This window comes from Leguminivora glycinivorella, chromosome 19 (genome assembly GCF_023078275.1).
Source record: "Leguminivora glycinivorella isolate SPB_JAAS2020 chromosome 19, LegGlyc_1.1, whole genome shotgun sequence".
NCBI lineage: Eukaryota > Metazoa > Arthropoda > Insecta > Lepidoptera > Tortricidae > Leguminivora > Leguminivora glycinivorella.
In genome coordinates, this window is record NC_062989.1 from 8,433,262 (window position 1) to 8,451,783 (window position 18,522).

At 38.9% G+C, this 18,522-nt stretch overlaps 1 protein-coding gene and 1 long non-coding RNA gene across 2 annotated transcripts in view; one reads left to right on the forward strand and one right to left on the reverse strand.

The window, feature by feature from the left end:
* Positions 1 to 530: 530 nt before the first annotated feature.
* Positions 531 to 2,448, forward strand: LOC125236471. The gene is made up of 2 exons (XR_007178208.1): positions 531 to 1,857; positions 2,334 to 2,448. It is a non-coding gene; the product is annotated as an uncharacterized LOC125236471 (long non-coding RNA).
* Positions 2,449 to 4,133: 1,685 nt separating this feature from the next.
* The window catches only part of LOC125236470 (vacuole membrane protein 1), a 34,213-nt gene continuing 19,824 nt past the window's right edge, over positions 4,134 to 18,522 (reverse strand). The window contains exons 6-10 of the mRNA XM_048143285.1: positions 16,393 to 16,574; positions 9,347 to 9,547; positions 7,179 to 7,403; positions 5,397 to 5,689; positions 4,134 to 4,509 (exon numbers count right to left, since the gene is read on the reverse strand). Of these exons, the coding sequence (XP_047999242.1) occupies positions 5,428 to 5,689; positions 7,179 to 7,403; positions 9,347 to 9,547; positions 16,393 to 16,574 (870 nt within the window). The 3' untranslated portion in view covers positions 4,134 to 4,509; positions 5,397 to 5,427. The remainder of the gene's footprint in view (positions 4,510 to 5,396; positions 5,690 to 7,178; positions 7,404 to 9,346; positions 9,548 to 16,392; positions 16,575 to 18,522) is intronic.

The window sequence follows — 18,522 nt, forward strand, 5'->3', positions numbered from 1 at the left end:
GACTAAATTTGGCCTTGAATTACTTACTTTATAGGTAATTTAATTTAGTACAAAATCCCAATCGAAAGTAACTTATGTTTCACATAATCATTTATTTATGGAATGTTTTACTCGTTTTATAATTAAAACAGCCCCATAATTAAAAGGAATAAATAAGAGCATTTACAGTAAGAGAAATTCATAATTAAATAAGTATTGGTATTATTTTACAACTTTACTTATTTACAACACTACTTTGTGCTTAAGTTTGATATTCTGGTCTGCACGCTTTAGCACAGATTATTAATAAGTTACTAACGCAACAGATCCTTCACTTGCCCGCAAAACGACAAATACCTACGCTTCGTAAAACTCAGAAGAATAGTAGGTACGTGCCACGCGACTACACAGGCGGGCGCGCCCCTCGGCCACTTGTTCATTCGAATGAACGGGCGCTTATTCATAAACGTTCACTAAAGTTATCGGCCACGTTTGTTCATCACACCAATCGAAAAGGGAATGAACGGCTAGTGTGCGTTTATGAATGTAGGTACTTAACGCGCGACCGCGAGCGAGTGACGTAGGCCTGGCGTTAGAATCAAAACGCATGTAGATTTAAAAAAAAGACACATGAAGCCGTGTCCTCAATCTTGAAATCAAAATAAATTAAAACATGACCACTGATATCTACATTTTGATGGACTAGTTCAAAAGACAATCACATCAGAAAGTAGGGAATGTGATTTACCAATGAATGAAAATATTATAGCTACTGGTTTGTTTCAAACAGTTTTGTATACTACTTTGGGCCTTAGTATTCTAAGATATAGCGCCATGTTTCATGCAACTTGCCCATGTGTTTACAGGAGAATGTTTTCTTAGTAAATTAATACTGGGTTCCATTCAGCTACTTAATTATTATAAATATTATTTATTCCTATACAAGATACATAAAAATGTCTTTTATTGTAACCTCTACACTTTGACTGCTCAAATTAAATTAAATTATGTTAGCTATTTAACTTACAACAATGTTATAGAAATAGTAGAAAAAAAATCAGAACAGAGTGCGTAGCCAAGATTCCAATCGCTTGAGACTGGGCGAACGAAACGGTATTCTCGGTATCTATATTTCTATATCTTCGGTATTAGTGCGAAAGAGACGAAAGAAAGAGAGGAGAGAGAGAGAGGTATTAGCGTTTCGTTCGCTGCGTCGGAACCGATTGGCATTTTGACTAGGCACCTTCACATAAATTGATAAAACATTGAAATAAAATGTAACAAATTGAAATATATTAGTTTTTACATAAAAGGTAAGTAAACTTGAAATGCAAGTAATAATTATGACTAAACAAAAACTAAAGACTAAATTCCATAAGATACGATAAGCGCCAAAAATATTTTAGAGAACGGACTGAGTTCCGAATGGACTACTATGTAGCAAAACATGCAAAAAAATAACAATATTTAAACCAATATAACTGTATAAAAAACAACTTAGATTTGTCAAATTTGGAAAATTAGGAACAGCACCAAATAATACATTTGGATATATCACTATGTTTTTGGTTAATAAATTAATCAATCCAGTACACCCACTACTGATACGATACATTGTTATGACTAAAATTAGCATTATTAAAAATTGAAAGCACCCAACAATTGAAATAACTGTGCTTCGAACAGTTACGACAGAGCGAAATCTTAAAATTGGACACATCATCATAATTTTGACAAATAACTATTTTCTAGCGCACAATCTTGTTAGATCAATTAGGATACTGTCATAGCAATTTTCTTGTCTTTTTAAGGTGGAAGACAATCTATAAATTTTCTGTGATGAGGTATTAGGTATGTCTTTCAATTTTTTTTACCAAGGTAGGCTTGTGTCGTTCACGAACTATGAACTGTTAGGAATAAAATCCCATCAATGACCGAAATGAACTGAATCATTCCGTGGTCTGAGAATCGGTCTTTGCTCATTTAGTTCAGTATAGGATCGGCGAGCGCGAGCGGTTTGGATCGAGAACGAATGTGTGACTGCGCCGACCGAGAGCGAGAGCTACTTAGCAGAGCAACAAAAAAAGTCATGTTTTCATATTAAACTTCGGTTACTTTTTTACTTTTTCGGTTACTTACAACCTTTCGGCCCGGAATGTTACTATCTGTGGACTATTCGTATCATTTTGACACTATTCGGTCCCATTCGTTCTGATCTTTCCGAGCGCAGTGGTCGCTGGTCTGGCTGAACTAAATGAGCAAAAGACCTAAAAGAGCGAACTAGTTCATGGGAGCGATTGAACGAGATCGGAGCGCTCCGATCAACGAACGAAACGGCACAAGCCTATACCAAGGTCTTCAAAATGCAAGTGCCTGAGAATCAGTATCACTTCAAATCAGGTTCTAATGACATTGAAAGTATAGATGTCGCTACTAACACCGCTGTATGTACGAAGCCAAACAAACTCCGAAAAAATGCGTGATTCGAAGACAAACTCCGAAAAAATGCGTGATTTCAGTGACAGCGGATGGAAAAGCGCCACCTGGCAATTGTCAGTTTGGTAAGCTTCTAATGTTGTTTTGGGGATACGAAACTAGACAGTATGCTAGAAAAATATAAATACGACGAAATGAGCATTTTATACAAAGGAATCGTAAAATCACTTCTCACACAAAAAAATTACCATGAGTTGGAAACAGTTGTAACTTTAAAACGTAGTTTTGAGACAGGATCCTATATTTCTCTAACAATGTCTAGAATTCTGAAATCTACGTCCTACTTTTCTAAGTTTATCATTATGTCTTAGAAAACTATACCCATGATTTTATTTTACCTCAATACTTGACTATAGATAACTTGAAAGTTAAACAGTTATTTAGCTAGTTAAAAGTTAGTGAACACTTATTTTAACTTAGAGTAAGGCAAGATACTAACGGTCGGGCCACTAGCTGGTAATATGTGACTATTATGGGTTTGGCCGCTGAATAAAATGTGTTTTTTTTTTATGGACTGATAGGCGAAATGTAATGAACAGTGCCGTTTCTTAGCAGAAAGTTCCACTCTATCGTTTGCTATAACGGCCCAGCCACGACATTGGTCTAAGCACGACAGCGGTGAGCGCTGTGTCTCGCTCCAATATATGGCCGCCGCTCACCGCTGTCGCGCTTAGACCAATGTCGTGGTTGGGCCGTAAGGACAGATTATTCGTATCTAATACACACAAATCTAGCCCTTATTGGATGCCAACGTAATGAAACCTTTAACTAGACATAGACACATCTAGCAAGTAGAAATGCTCATAAAGTATTGCAAGGAAGTAGGAATTTAAAAACCGAACTTAGATAACACACACAAATGTAGAAAAAGTATGATAAATAGGTAGAACATTGTTAGCGGCCAAACTCGAAGTCTCAACTAAAATTATTTACGGTATTTACTAAATTTGCTATCTTTTATCATTTAAAACTTCTCACGCAGTTTTGAAGAAAGATATTAACAGGATCGTTAGAAATATATTAAATATGTATACATATAACCGCGAAGATATGACCCTTCAACTAAAAAGATACTCAATGCCGGTTGAAACTGATATGTGGTACCTTTTATTTGAAAATGCCACAAATGTTTATAATCTAAAACATGCGTTATCGACTATGACAATCACAGTTTAAATTAAACTTTTGAAATCATGCAAATGAGGAGGCACACTGACAATTTATCCCGCCAGGTGGCGCCTGTGCAAGTGTCTAGGCATGTCACTGTAATTCATATGTGAGAGAGAGAAAAAACATATCATCTTCTCGCTTTCACGTATGAAATTCTTTATCTGTGCAATGGACTAATAGGGTGGCGCCATCTGTCATAACCTTTGAGTGTGCCTACTCATTATGTCTATTCTCTTATTTATCCCACCGCACGTTAAAAGTATCTATCTAATCTATATTAAACTTACGGTTGATGACTATTCATAAGACATTCCTTCTATTTTACAGGACAGGACAAAGTTTGAGTCGGACTAAGCTAAGTTAGCAGCAATTTTGACAGGGTGCAAAAGTTATATATAGTAACATTGGGATGTTGTCCCTTTCAAATCAACATGTGTAAGGGCATTTTCAACCCCCCCATTTGGGAACCCCCTAATTAGGGAAAATTGTTAACAAAAAGTAACTCACTGTCAGTTTTGTGACGATACTTAAGCAAGAAATTTTAATAAAAATATTGTTTTTGTGTTAATTACATAAACTTTAAGCAATAATCTATTCATTACTATTATGTTGCCACTTTGTAATTTATATTTTTTTTTTGCTAGGTTGTATGTGCGGGACTATCAAAATCGTTGCCAGCTTAGTCTAACTCTAGTACAAAACTACAAGAATCATGCTCTCTCTGTCGCACATATGATGACGGTATATGTAAGAGAAGGATGGCTATCTTGTAGTGTTGTACGTGTCTTAATAAAATAACTATTTAACTTTCATCGCAGTTTATTGGGTACTACCGCCGCCTTTTCTCCGACGTTCGACGGCGCGCTGAAAAAATAACAATATAAATATTAAACAAATACATATCAATATCAATATTATAGGACACTCTTACACAGATTGACTGAGTCCCACGGTAAGCTCAAGAAGGCTTGTGTTGTGGGTACATAGACAACGATATATATAATATACAAATACTTATATACATAGAAAACATCCATGACTCAAGAACCATCTGTGCTCATAACACAAATAAATGCCCTTACCGGGATTCGGACCCGGGACCGCGGCTTCGCAGGCAGGATAACTAAGCGCTAGAGGCCTACCTAGGCCAGGCCAGACAGGTCGTCAAACGAATGTTACAATAGAAGAATAGATAGATAGATAGAATACTCTTTATTGGCACACCTCAGCAAAAGATACAGTGGAGACAAAACAAATGATTATAAATAGAGGCAGATAACAGGCGGTCTTATCGCGTTAATACTAAAGTTTACGTATCAAATCTCGCACGTAAAGATGATTGCAATATTTTTTATTTAACTCTACGTTCGTATTTCAATTCACCGCCACTCGTTTCGAACGTCTTATTTATCGCACGTGTATCGTATGTACTTTCACCGGTATAAATAAGTGATGATTTTTGTACCTTGTCGCTTTTAATCGTTTGACAATTTCGTATTGACATTTCAAACACGACGTTACGGCCCAGCCACGACATTGGTCTAAGCGCGACAGCGGTGAGCGGCAGCCATACGTGCGAATGAAAAGTCCCATCGCTGTGTCTCGCTCCAATGTATGACCGCCGCTCACCGCTGTCGCGCTTAGACCAATGTCGTGGCTGAGCCGTTAAAGTGACAAGGTAAATAAATCATCACTTATTTATGCCGGTGACTGTACCTACTACATATTAAAGTTTAGGTTTAAATACTAACCGTGGTGTGGTGCCGCGTCGACGGTCGCGCGTTATTCCCTCTTCTTCCCTTTTTTCTTCCCATTCCTCTTATTATAATTCTGCGCCAGAGCGTTCACTATAGACACCACAAAGTACAGCACCATCGCCAGTACGAACTTCTCTAGTAGACTGGAGAGAACTGAGCCCGAGTTCTCTGGCAGTGCGGAGTCGTTTTTGTGTAATCTGGCCTTTTGGTTGCGAAGGAACTCAAGGAGAGGCGCTTCGAGTTTTGGCCCGATGTACGGTATCCGCTCCACCCAGGTTAGGACTTGTCTGTAGACAAAGGTTAATATTAATACAGGAACATGTACTATCAACTACCAGCTGCAAGAGTGCACGGCGATTTTATCAATGAATTCATTCATAATTTCTCCATGCACTTTTGCAACTGATAGTACTGTGTGCGTAGCTCACGATAATATCTCTTTGGTAGCTATCTATCTCTATCGCTCTTGCGTATTGGCGCGACAGAGCCAGACTACATTTCTGCAGCGTTTCGGTGGCGTTTCGCGTCGCAGTAATGTTATTCGGCTACGGGGTCTGCTTGGAAAAGATCTCTGGTGCAGTAGCCGAATGGCATTTCTGCGACGCGAAACGAAAACGAAACGCCGCGAAAGGTAGTCTGGCTCAGTCGCGCTAATACGCACGAGCGATAGAGATAGATATATACGAGCGTTTCGTTTCGTGAGCGTTTGTGCCAGTCGGCTACGTACCCCGATCTGCTCAATAAATAGCTTTAAATTACTTTAGACGTATCTATTTAAACAGAACACTATTCAAAATCTCAGTGAGTTTTTTAAGTAAATGATGATTGGTAAACGAGTAGAAAATATTTACCAAAACAATTCTAAAAACGACGTATCTATTTAAAAGAACACTATTTCTCAGATTTTTTAAATGAAGCTGAAGACATCAGTGATACAATAAATAATGTCTTATAGGTTAAAGATGTATCTGGCTGGCAAGACATGTGGTAGATTGCTGAGACAATAAGGATCGTATTAATAGCCCATTTTATTTTACGATTTAGATTCTTTAGAGCATAACAAGAAACTTACGTCGCTTCTACGCAACTTAAACGTCTATTTTATATATGCATAACTACTGCATTGGTCCATACTGTAACCCTGAAAAACGTCCAGAAAGGTACTAGAAAGTGTCCACAGGTTAACCCGGCAGGACCAAAGATCAGTTTGTATATGAGCATTTTCAGAATTTGGGACCCCCCAATTAGCGTAAGTTGTTAACAAAAATTTACTCGCTGTCAGTTTTGTGACGACAATTAAGTATAAAATCTGTCTAAAAATCTACTTTTTTCACATTCTGAATGTATATTAACGCTTAAAGTTTATGTAGTTAACACAAAAACAATATTTTTATAGAAATTTCATGCTTAAATATCGTCACAAAACTGACAGTGAGTTAATATTGTCTTCGGTTACCGCGATAGTTAGGTACTCATGAAATAAAACTATGGAAACGGATTAAATCGCGTATAATGAATTTAAAATACATCCCGACGTTTCGAACTCTTTACTCTTTACTCTTTTAATTTTTCCTCAGTCACCCGTTGACCACGAACGCTGTAAAGAGTTCGAAACGTCGGGATGTATTTTAAATTCATTATAGGTACGCGATTTAATCCGTTTCCATAGTTTTATTTCATGACAGTGAGTTAATTTTTGTTAACAACTTACGCTAATTGGGGGTCCCATTCTGATAATGCCCATATTTAAGACTAAGATGATTTTTAGGCACTTACCCGACTAGAGTCTCATTGAAAGACACAATCACAAACATCTTCTGTATATGCATCTTGATAACCGCCTTGCCCAAGACCGTAGCCCCGAAGAAAGTCCAGAACGGTACGAGGAAGTGCCCACAGGTTAGCCCGGCGAGGTCGAACAGTGGGTTGGGTATTGACGCGCACGCTAGAATGCCGATGAAGCCGATCTGCTCGACTAGCTTTTGTACTGTTTTCTTTGCTCTGAAATTAAATTTATAAAGCGTTAATAAAGATTGAAGTCAACTTCAATATAATATAATAATATAGGACTTAAAAATCATCGCGTAATAAGGGGTGCACCACCGGTGCCTCCAGACTCAACGCGGATTTTGACAAAGTATTTTAAAAAGTTTTTTAACGACTCGGCCATCCTGACATAAATGCGTCCTCACCTGGGGCCCATTACTCGAAAGGTACAAGTCTTGTATTACAAGTGTGTTTCCATGGAAACCCATACTATTTGACAGTTCGCGCACTTGTAGTACAAGGCTTGTGCCTTTCGAGAAACGGGCCCCTGCTCATAGCAGACTCGTCATCTATATTAAGCTCCGCTACACTGCCACCAGACAGTTTCGCTGCTCTCGCCATGAAGTATGGAGGCAGTTCTAATGCAGTACTGATGCCCCACAGACTCAAGATTACTATTTAAAAATAATGGTAACGACAGGGCCAACCGAACATTAATCGCGTCCTCACCTGATCATAGCAGACTCATCATCTATATTCAACTCTGCTACACCGCCGCCAGACAGTCTCGCTGCTCTCACCATGAAGTATGGAGGCAGTTCTAGTGCAGTACTGATGCTCAAGACGCACTTTGACTATTTAAAAAAAATTGTAACGACACGGCCATCCGAACATTAATTGCGTCCTCACCTGCTCATAGCAGACCACAGACCAATACAACAAGACGGCCCTTACAGGGCGACTCGCGGTCACCAAGCATACGACAAATCAGGTTTATAAAAGTTTGAACGCGTGCGACACCGATCAGTAGCGCCCAAGTATACGACCCGCTAACAGCGTTCGTGTCCGCTCGGGAAAAATCTTAAATAATCAAATTTGGTTGCAAACAATGGTCTCTTGCAGCATAAAGTGGTGTGGCAAGTCTTCTAACACTTCTACATATAAAAAAGATGGAATAACATTCCACAGTTAAGTCAAATTAATTATTTTGTTGAATATTGTTTATTATCCGCGGAGTTCATTTATACTGGTCAATATGGTTGTACTGAGCGGCGCCGAGGCGCGTCCATCCCTTTTTGCCTAGTTGACAATGCGATATGCTATCCCTTTCACGTAAACGACTAGGGATGGGGCCATGTTAGTTTATGTCTGTTGCGGGAACTTCGTACTACCGTTCGTACCATGTGCTACCATTTTATGAAATATAAAAGAAAGCAGATTTGTAATTGTGAATAATTATCTAGAAACTGTAGAGTCTGTAGTGTTATTTAGTTGATTGATTAGTTTAGAATATTTAGTTGGTAATTTAACTTAGTAAACGTAAGTAAAAATGCACAGTTTATTTATTAGTTACTAGAATGATTTTTATTGAGGTGCTATCACAATCATCATCCTCCTTGCGTTATCCCGGCATCGGTATTCGCCACGGCTCATGGGAGCCTGGGGTCCGCTTTGGAAACTAATCCCAAGATTTGGCGTAGGCACTAGTTTTATGAAAGCGACTGCCATCTGACCTTCCAACCCGAAGGGTAACTAGGCCTTATTATAATTTAATTATAAAATTATAATTTGTTGCAAAACAAATTCACCACAGTACTGGTACCGGTACCATTGTCTATAATAGACATGTCCCATTCCCATCCCTACTGCTAATCGTAAAGGCGCGCCATTATTTGAAACGACCAATGGCAGCACCGTGCGCGCCCGCCTCACCCCGCAAGGATTGGTGATTTGCGTCTCGAACAATATCGCTTGCATTAGGCTTCTAGTGGGGTGTTCTATGTAGCAGACTCATCATCTATATTGAACTCTGCTACACTGCCGCCAGACAGTCTCGCTGCTCTCGCCATGAAGTATGGAGGCAGTTCTTCTAATGCAGTACCAATGCCCCGCAGACTCAACACCCATTTTAAAAAGATGTAACGAGACGGCCATCCTGACATTAATTGTGTCCTCACCTGCTCATAGCAGACTCATCATCTATATTAAGCTCCGCTACACTGCCACCAGACAGCCTCGCTGCTCTCGCCATGAAGTACGGAGGCAGTTCTCCTAACGCAGTACCGATGCCCCACATCATGGACTCGACGCGAACTTTCGCCATGATGTTCCATATGGACACGGCGTTGTTGGGATCGATTTCTGCTGGGCAGATTATACTGGAAAGGAAATACATAATGTTATTTAAAGGTGATGTCTAGAGTGGACTTTAAAAAAGCATAATAAGGATTGCTACATTTGCTACACAAAAACTTCTTGATGTAATTGACATAGACTTTTAAGACCCCTTACTCCTTAGAGCGCTCATCAATTTCACGAAACGGCCATCGATAGATGGCGTTGGCGCTCGGTACGCGAGCACCGGCAACTCAACGCGCGTTTCAACGCAGACACGAATAATCTTGATAGTTTTGAATTAAATTGCTAATAACATAATTTTCAATTTTATATGGGGACTCTTTATTTAATTTCATATTCATGGTATGGTAGTAGTAAATAAGGTATATGAATGTAGTAAAAGTATAGTATTAGTCTACATGTACATATATAAATTCAGGTTTCCTAATTGATTGATTCAACGACCAACACCGCTGAGCCGAAACTACGAAAGCTAGAAAGTCGAAATTTGTATAGATTGCATTAACAAAATTTCGAAGAGATAAGAATCGATTATGAAAATTTACACCCCTAGTAGAGGGAAAAAGGGGGTGAAAGTTTGTAGCGGGATCAATTTGTTTTTTTTTATTAGGAAAATTTTAGTTAGGAACTTGAAATTAGAGAATAGTTTAATAGTGATTTCTGTTTTTTAGGGTTCCGTAGTCAACTAGGAACCCTTATAGTTTCGCCATGTCTGTCTGTCCATCCGTCCGTCCGTCCGTCCGTCCGTCCGTCCGTCCGCGGATAATCTCAGTAACCGTAAGCACTAGAAAGCTGAAATTTTGTAACAATATGTGTATCAATCACGTCAACAAACAAAGTGCAAAAATGAAAAATGGAAAAAAATGTTCTATTAGTGTAAAGTGTAAAGTGGGGGCTGATTTTTTTTTCATTCCAACCCCAACGTGTGATATATTTTTGGATAGGTATTTAAAAATGAATAAGGGTTTACTAAGATCGTTTTTTGATAATATTAATATTTTCGGAAATTATCACAGTTATAGTGACTTTCATATTTTTATAAGAACAGCATGCACTTACGTCCAGAACAGTGACATTTGGTGCATTGGAACTGCTCATGATGTGTCACTTTTTAACCGTCGCCTCAAATCTGAGAGATTTGAGGCGAGGTTCTCAATTCGTCTGTATGTTTATTTATTTTTTTCATTTTTTATGTTTGTTCCTCGATATCTCCGTTGTTACTGGACCGATTAAAAATTTTTTATTGAATGTATATGAATACAGATTAATAACATTTTTCTCAGAACCCAGTTCTGATGATGGGATCCTGGAGTAATCGAGGGAACTCCTCGAATCTGAAAGGCATACGTATGGTGATTTTTGTGTTTTTAAAGGAACAGCATGCATTTAGGTACGGAACAGTGACATTTGGTGCAGTGGAACTGCTGATGATGGCCAGAACGGAACTTCTCAAATCTGAACGGCACGCTTATAGTGACTTTGGTATTTTTATAAGAACAGCATGCACTTTCGTCCAGAACAGTGACATTTGGTGCAGTGGAACTGCTGATGATGGTCAGATCAGGGTGGCTAGCCGAATGGCACAATCGCTCACGAAACGCTAACGAAACGAAGCGCTAGTAGATATCTATCTCTATCGCGCTTGCGTATTGGCGCGACAGAGCCAGCGGCGTATCGCTTTCGTTTGGCGTCGGAGAAATGCCATTCGGCTACGGGGCCAGAACCGATCTTCTCAAATCTGAACGGAACACTTATAGTGACTTTGGTATTCTTATAAGAACATCATGCACTTACGTCCAGTCCAGAACAGTGATATTTGGTGCAATGGAACTGCTGATGATGGTCAGAACACTCAGAACCAAACTCTTCAAATCTGAACGGCACGCTTATAGTGACTTTGGTATTTTTATAAGAACAGCATGCACTTACGTCCGGAACAGTGACATTTGGTGCAGTGGAACTGCTGATGATGGTCAGAACCGAACTCCTCAAATCTGAACGGCACACTCATAGTGACTTTGGTATTTTTGTAAGAAAAGCATGCATTTAAGTTCAGAGCAGTGACATTTATTTAGTTATGTTTGTTAAGCATAATTATTGAGTTTTCAAGTCAAAGTTTGTCAAGTTTCGATTTCTTATAATCGGATTCATGAGGAATTGAGAAACTCCTCAAACCTTAGCGTTATACGTATATTGATTTGTGTTGCCATCAAATAATTAAAGCATTAAAATCAGTTTTAAAAAATACCTACACATTTCTACATAATCCAACATTCGCAAGTAGCTTTCACCACAACCCGAAAGGCGGCGGTTTTTTTTTCTTAAAAAATATTAAACGTTTTTTTATGGGATAGGAGGCAAACGAGCAGATAGGCTGCCTGATGGTAAGCGATCACTGCCGCCCATGGACACCAGAAGCACCAGAAGTGTTGGAGGTGCGTTGCCGGCCTTTAAGATGGATGTACGCTCTTTTCTTGAAGGTTTGAAGGTCGCATTGGTCCGGAAATACCGCTGGCGACAATTCATTCCACAGTTTAACTGTGCATGACGTGACCAAATTTGCAAAAAATTGCGTCTTAGAAACATTTTAAAGGGTGAAAATCAAAATATGTACACCGTGTCCAATAAGTTTGAATACAGCACAAATAGCCAATAAAACAAAATGAACAAATAGTTACTACATTATTATTATATTTTATGAATGGCACTCTTATTTACTACATTCACAACAAATGTTTTGGAATAACTCCAGCATTAACTTGTTTACCAGCCTCAAACGCTTCTCAAACGGATCACACGCGGCACGCACCGTTTTCTTCACATTTCATCCCAAATACTCTCAATAATCTTTTTGAAATGATCTAGGTTTATGATTTTATACAAATTTAGTCTTCAAAGCATGTATGACCATACAAAGTAGTCTAATACGCCTAAACCTGGAGGCCTGGGTGGCCACTCATGTTTCGGATAAAAAACTGCCAAATTAGTCTGAAACTACGCTAGAATACCATTTGCCGAATGTGCTGGAGGTGCGTCTTGTTGGGACACATGATACTCATTCCCAAGCATCCTTTTTAACTTTAAGGCATTTTTTTCTCCAAAACCTTGGTTTTAAAGAAAAAAACGTTGATTTTAACGCTTTTATCTGTAAGTACTGAAGGTAGTTTACCTCGCTTACATACTGCATCCCACACCTGGGCCGATGGTGAGCTCTGGAACCTAGGCACATTTTTCTAGTTGCCCGGAACGTTATCTATCCTCGGTACCCATAATAGTTTATTTTGGACACGTGGCGTCTGTTTTATCACATACAGATTCTGCTTATAAAAAATAACTCGTCACCTGCGTGCCGAGCAAGTAGTTTGTTGGCACTTTACCTCTTTGTTTTTCTTAGACACTTCGGAAATTTCATGAACTTTGTGCTTGTATTTTATTAAAAGGAATATACTCTTTAGTTTAAATAAGAATTTGATGGCCTGTGATCCCTATATCTTTAGAACTGAGGTAAAATGTGAGTATTCGGACTTATTGGACACGGTGTACATGTTCGTTCTAAAAGTAGCTGATCAAGCATCGTCGGTTTGGAAAGCCTGCGGTAAAATTTTTGCTCATTACTATACATATTCGATTTAAAGGGTTTTGAGATTTAGGAAATAAAACAACGCTTCATTAGATTTAATTTAATAGCATTATGTAATTATAATCTCAATGTAAGTGCAAGCAGTCTTATTTACAATAAACTTAAAAGCGGAAACAAATATATGCAGAAAGAAAAAAAAGAAGCTGTCAATACTGAATCCCCTAGGGTGGCTATGTATGAATAGCACAGAAAAGTATTAAAATAAAATAAAAACCGGCCAAAAGCGTGTCGGGCCACGCTCAGTGTAGGGTTCCGTAGTTTTCCGTATTTTTCTCAAAAACTAACCTATAAAGTTCAAAACAAATTTTCAAAGAAAGTCTTTGTAAAGTTCTACTTTTGTGATTTTTTTCATATTTTTAAACATATGGTTCAAAAGTTATAGCGATTATTTCCGAAAATATGAAAATTATCAAAAATCGATCTTAGTAAAACCTAATTCATTTTTAAATACCTATCCAACAATATATCACACGTTGGGGTTGAAATGAAAAAAAAATATCTGCCCCCTCTTTACATGTAGGGGTACCCTAATAAAACATTTATTATTATTAACGACCTTCCACATATTTATAATGAGCCCAAACATGATGGGGTTATGATGAGGAGAATAGCAGTTCTGTTGACCACCTCCTGACTCCATCATGAGACCTTGGACCTCATCTAGTTCGATGGTGCTCGTCAGCCCAAATCTAATGAGCCCGAACATGATGGGGTTATGATGAGGAGAATAGCAGTTCTGTTGGCCACCTCCTGACTCCATCATGAGACCCTGGACCTGATCTAGTTCGATGGTGCTCGTCAGCCCAAATCTAATGAGCCCAAACATGATGGGGTTATGATGAGGAGAATAGCAGTTCTGTTGACCACCTCCTGACTCCATCATGAGACCTTGGACCTCATCTAGTTCGATGGTGCTCGTCCACCCAAATCTAATGAGCCCGAACATGATGGGGTTATGATGAGGAGAATAGCAGTTCTGTTGGCCACCTCCTGACTCCATCATGAGACCCTGGACCTCATCTAGTTTGATGGTGCTCGTCAGCCCAAATCTAATGAGCCCAAACATGATGGGGTTATGATGAGGAGAATAGCAGTTCTGTTGACCACCTCCTGACTCCATCATGAGACCTTGGACCTCATCTAGTTCGATGGTGCTCGTCAGCCCAAATCTAATGAGCCCGAACATGATGGGGTTATGATGAGGAGAATAGCAGTTCTGTTGGCCACCTCCTGACCCCGTCATAAGACCTTGGACCTCATCTAGTTCGGTGGTGCTCGTCAGCCCAAGTCTAATGAGCCCAAACATGATGGGGTTATGATGAGGAGAATAGCAGTTCTGTTGACCACCTCCTGACTCCATCATGAGACCCTGGACCTCATCTAGTTCGATGGTGCTCGTCAGCCCAAATCTAATGAGCCCAAACATGATGGGGTTATGATGAGGAGATTAGCAGTTCTGTTGACCACCTCCTGACTCCATCATGAGACCTTGGACCTCATCTAGTTCGATGGTGCTCGTCAGCCCAAATCTAATGAGCCCGAACATGATGGGGTTATGATGAGGAGAATAGCAGTTCTGTTGGCCACCTCCTGACCCCGTCATGAGACCTTGGACCTCATCTAGTTCGATAGTGCTCGTCAGCCCAAATCTAATGAGCCCAAACATGATGGGGTTATGATGAGGAGAATAGCAGTTCTGTTGACCACCTCCTGACTCCATCATGAGACCTTGGACCTCATCTAGATCGATGGTGCTCATCAGCCCAAATCTAATGAGCCCAAACATGGTGGAGTTATGATAAGTAGAATAGCAGTTCTGTTGAACATCTCCTGCCTGACTCCATCATCATGAGAACCAGAACCTCATCCTGGTCCTAAAATATAATAATAATTCAAACTCTCAACAAATTTCACGTATAACTTAAAATCCAAAATCATATGAAAAGCATGTCGAATGCTAAAATTGCATAAGGTGTAAAAAGGATCAAGATTTGTTTAGTCGCAGTTTACGGCACTTCTCGGAACTATCGAGCTGCTTGCGAAAGCTAGGTGCGCCGGACGATCAAACGCAGGTCCGTTGTCTTCGAGCGCTCGGCGCAGACTGAGCGGGCTCGCGTTAGCACAGTGTCTTTTATTCGAATTTTAGGTGTTTTAAAAACATATCTATCGACAGAAAGGTATGTCTTATATGTATGATTTTTTTCTTATAGGTCAATAAGAAGTTCTAGTTTAGGATAATATTATTTAAGAGTTACAAAAAATGCAGGAATCGCAGGAAAAATACATAATGTAAACCTCTTTTTATCGAAAAAATGGGGAGGATACGGAAGGTTATTTATCCACCATTTCAAGTAAATCTTAAAATGTCAAAGTATTAGCTAACTCGTACAGGATATAACAAATAGGATTGTGATCATTTATTACCCCAAATAACATTTTTAACAGCACAATCACGATTCTAAACGAGCTATCCCACTATGAAAATTGAAAACGTCTTCCGAAAAAACTGATTTTTCGGAAGTATAAAAAGACATATTTTAAAGTAGTACCAATTGACTTTCTAGCTTAAGATATGTACTTTTAGGAACATTATCATTTTTTTAATAATCATTTATAGTTTCTTTATAATTTTGAATGAAAAAGGTTCTATTTTGCAAAAAACGCTCGTCTTTAGGAATAAGGCCTCTTAACAGGAAATGAGCATTTCTTTTTTTTTTGCCAATAAAAAAATTGTGATTGTTTTAGGGAATTTTAGGTCAATTGTACTCATAATCACGAGTACTTTCAATCTCACTGGGAGACAAAAAGTGTCCCAGAATTTCCATACATTTTTGTTACTTTCCTCTTTTGTTACCCCATACAACATGTACGGAAATGGTAACAAAATAAGAAAATATCGTATGGGACATTTTTTTAACTACTAGGATTGAAAAGCTAGTAATTCTGAGTAGAAATAGCATTTTTTTTTCAAAAATACCACACTTCATAAAAGTGGCAAAAAAAAAGAAATGCTCAAATGCGCTTTACTATCACAGGTTTTATTTGATATAGGCGCGTAACAGATTATCCAGATTTTTTCCAAGTAGGTTTTCACGCTCTGAAAATTTTCACGTGAACCCCAAGTACAACTTGTACGTGTAGCCCAGCCCGTTAAGTACTAAAGCCTGTGGAAAAAACACATTCCATAAATCACTTACTAACATACGACTAGTACCAAACACTTACTCGTTAGGATAAGGAGGTTCGGGAAAGTTGAGGCCTCCACACTCGTACGCAGCGAGGGTGACCCGCGCGATGTGAGGCCCCAGGTATAGGAGGAATGTGTGGAGGCCTGTCCCGAGGCCTACGGAACTGCATACGCCTAGGATCACCCACCAGCCCCACCACGCCAGTGTTGATATTACTAGCTGAAATTTAAATTAATATATGTTATATATAAAAGGAATGGAAAAAAGCGCTGGTAGCTTAGCGGTAAGTACGTGCGACTTTCGTTCCGAAGGTCGCGGGTTCGAACCCCGGCTCGCACTAATGATTTTTTCGGAATTTATGTGCGAAATGTCATTTGATATTTGCCAGTCGCTTTTCGGTGAAGGAAATCATCGTGAGGAAACCGGACTAATTCCAATAAGGTCTAGTTTACCCTTCGAGTTGGAAGGTCAGATGGCAGTTGCTTTCGTAAAAACTAGTGCCTACGCTAATTCTTGGGATTAGTTGTCAAAGCGGACCCCAGGCTCCTATTAGCCGTGGCAAATGCCGGGATAACGCAAGGAGGATGATGATAAAAGGAATGGAATGTGCTCGCACCATCGGTTTTCCCTGGAAAATGGAAATTACGACCTCGGTCTCTTTAAGAGCGCTATGACAAAAAAAGGCGATATATTGTAAAATGCACAATATATATCAACAAAATTGTACACTTTACTCATACTAAAAGACAGTGAAAGTACTTGTTTCAGTTAGAACATCTTATTAACTGTCGGTTAAATAAAAAACATATGAAAAAAAAAGCTTTTTCAATTAGTAATGATTGTTTTTCTGATGCTCGTTTAGGAAAAACCGCGTGAAGCACAGAATTCGGAGCTCTTATTATGTACAATTTGATAAGATCACTCTCATAAATGAGGTAAATTTAAGTTCCAAATATCTTGTACTTAAGGCCCATTAAACAATATTTATCATTTAATCCTTTGAAATTGAGAAATTGAAAGTAAAACGAACTCAATTTTGTCTTGAAAATACATCGAAACAAGTGATCATTTCTCCGAAAATCTACATGTTATCGAAGTTATTTTAGTATCTAAATAATCTGCACAATGTGCTTAAACTGCTGTTATCCATTTGTCGTTATAATATTTTATCATGATTTTTTGCCAATTTTTTGAAAACTAGCCTTCCTGTCGCTATTTTACCGGCGACGGACGCCTGCGATTTCAGTGCCGCGCCGGAGCTCGAGGAGGTAAGACGTATGTCGCTTTGGTCTCCGAGTTTTCATCGCAAACGTCGAGAATATTTATTGTTGTGTGGGTCGGACGCCTTGTTTCTACACGGGCTATCCTCGCATTGTGTGTGTGTAAACAGCGACCAACGAATTTGATCCTAGATCCGTAAATATTTGCTTTTGTAATACTTTGTTATGTTTAAATGTTAAAGTATTACAACGTTGTGATGATAAAAATGTGAAAATTACAATACGGTCAAGATGATAAGACACATCAAGATGGTACTCGGGATCTGATGATGGAGCCAGAAGGTGGTTACCAGTACCAGTGAACCATGTAAGTAAACGACTTCGTGTTTAGGCTCGTTGGGTTCGTCTCAACAAGACCTTTGACAAGAGGTGGTACTCAGGGTCTGATGATGGAGCCAGATGGTGGTCACCAGTACCAATGAACCATATAACTAAACCCAGAGATGGGGAAATCGTAATCGATTCCGGATTACACGATTACTTGATTTTACTTTGTAATCTGACACTACTGGGTGTCAGATTACTTGTAATGTAATCAAGTGAAACGGTAAATTACCATTACATGTAAAGGAATCACTAATCATCTATACAATCATTACTATTACCAATAATTCGGAATCATAGTCGATTCAAAATAACTGAAATTATTGACTTGATTACTTTCAGATTACGAATATGTAGTACCTCAGATTGCTGACTGTCACTTTGACACAAAAGTCGTCATGGGTGTCGTAAAATAGGTTTTAGGAGGTGCTGATTCCAAAATTAATGACTAATGTTCAATCTGACATTGCTGACTGTCACTCTGACACAAAAGTCGTCATGGGTGTCGTAAAATAGGTTTTAGGGGGTGCTGATTCCAAAATGAATGACCAATTTGGAATCTG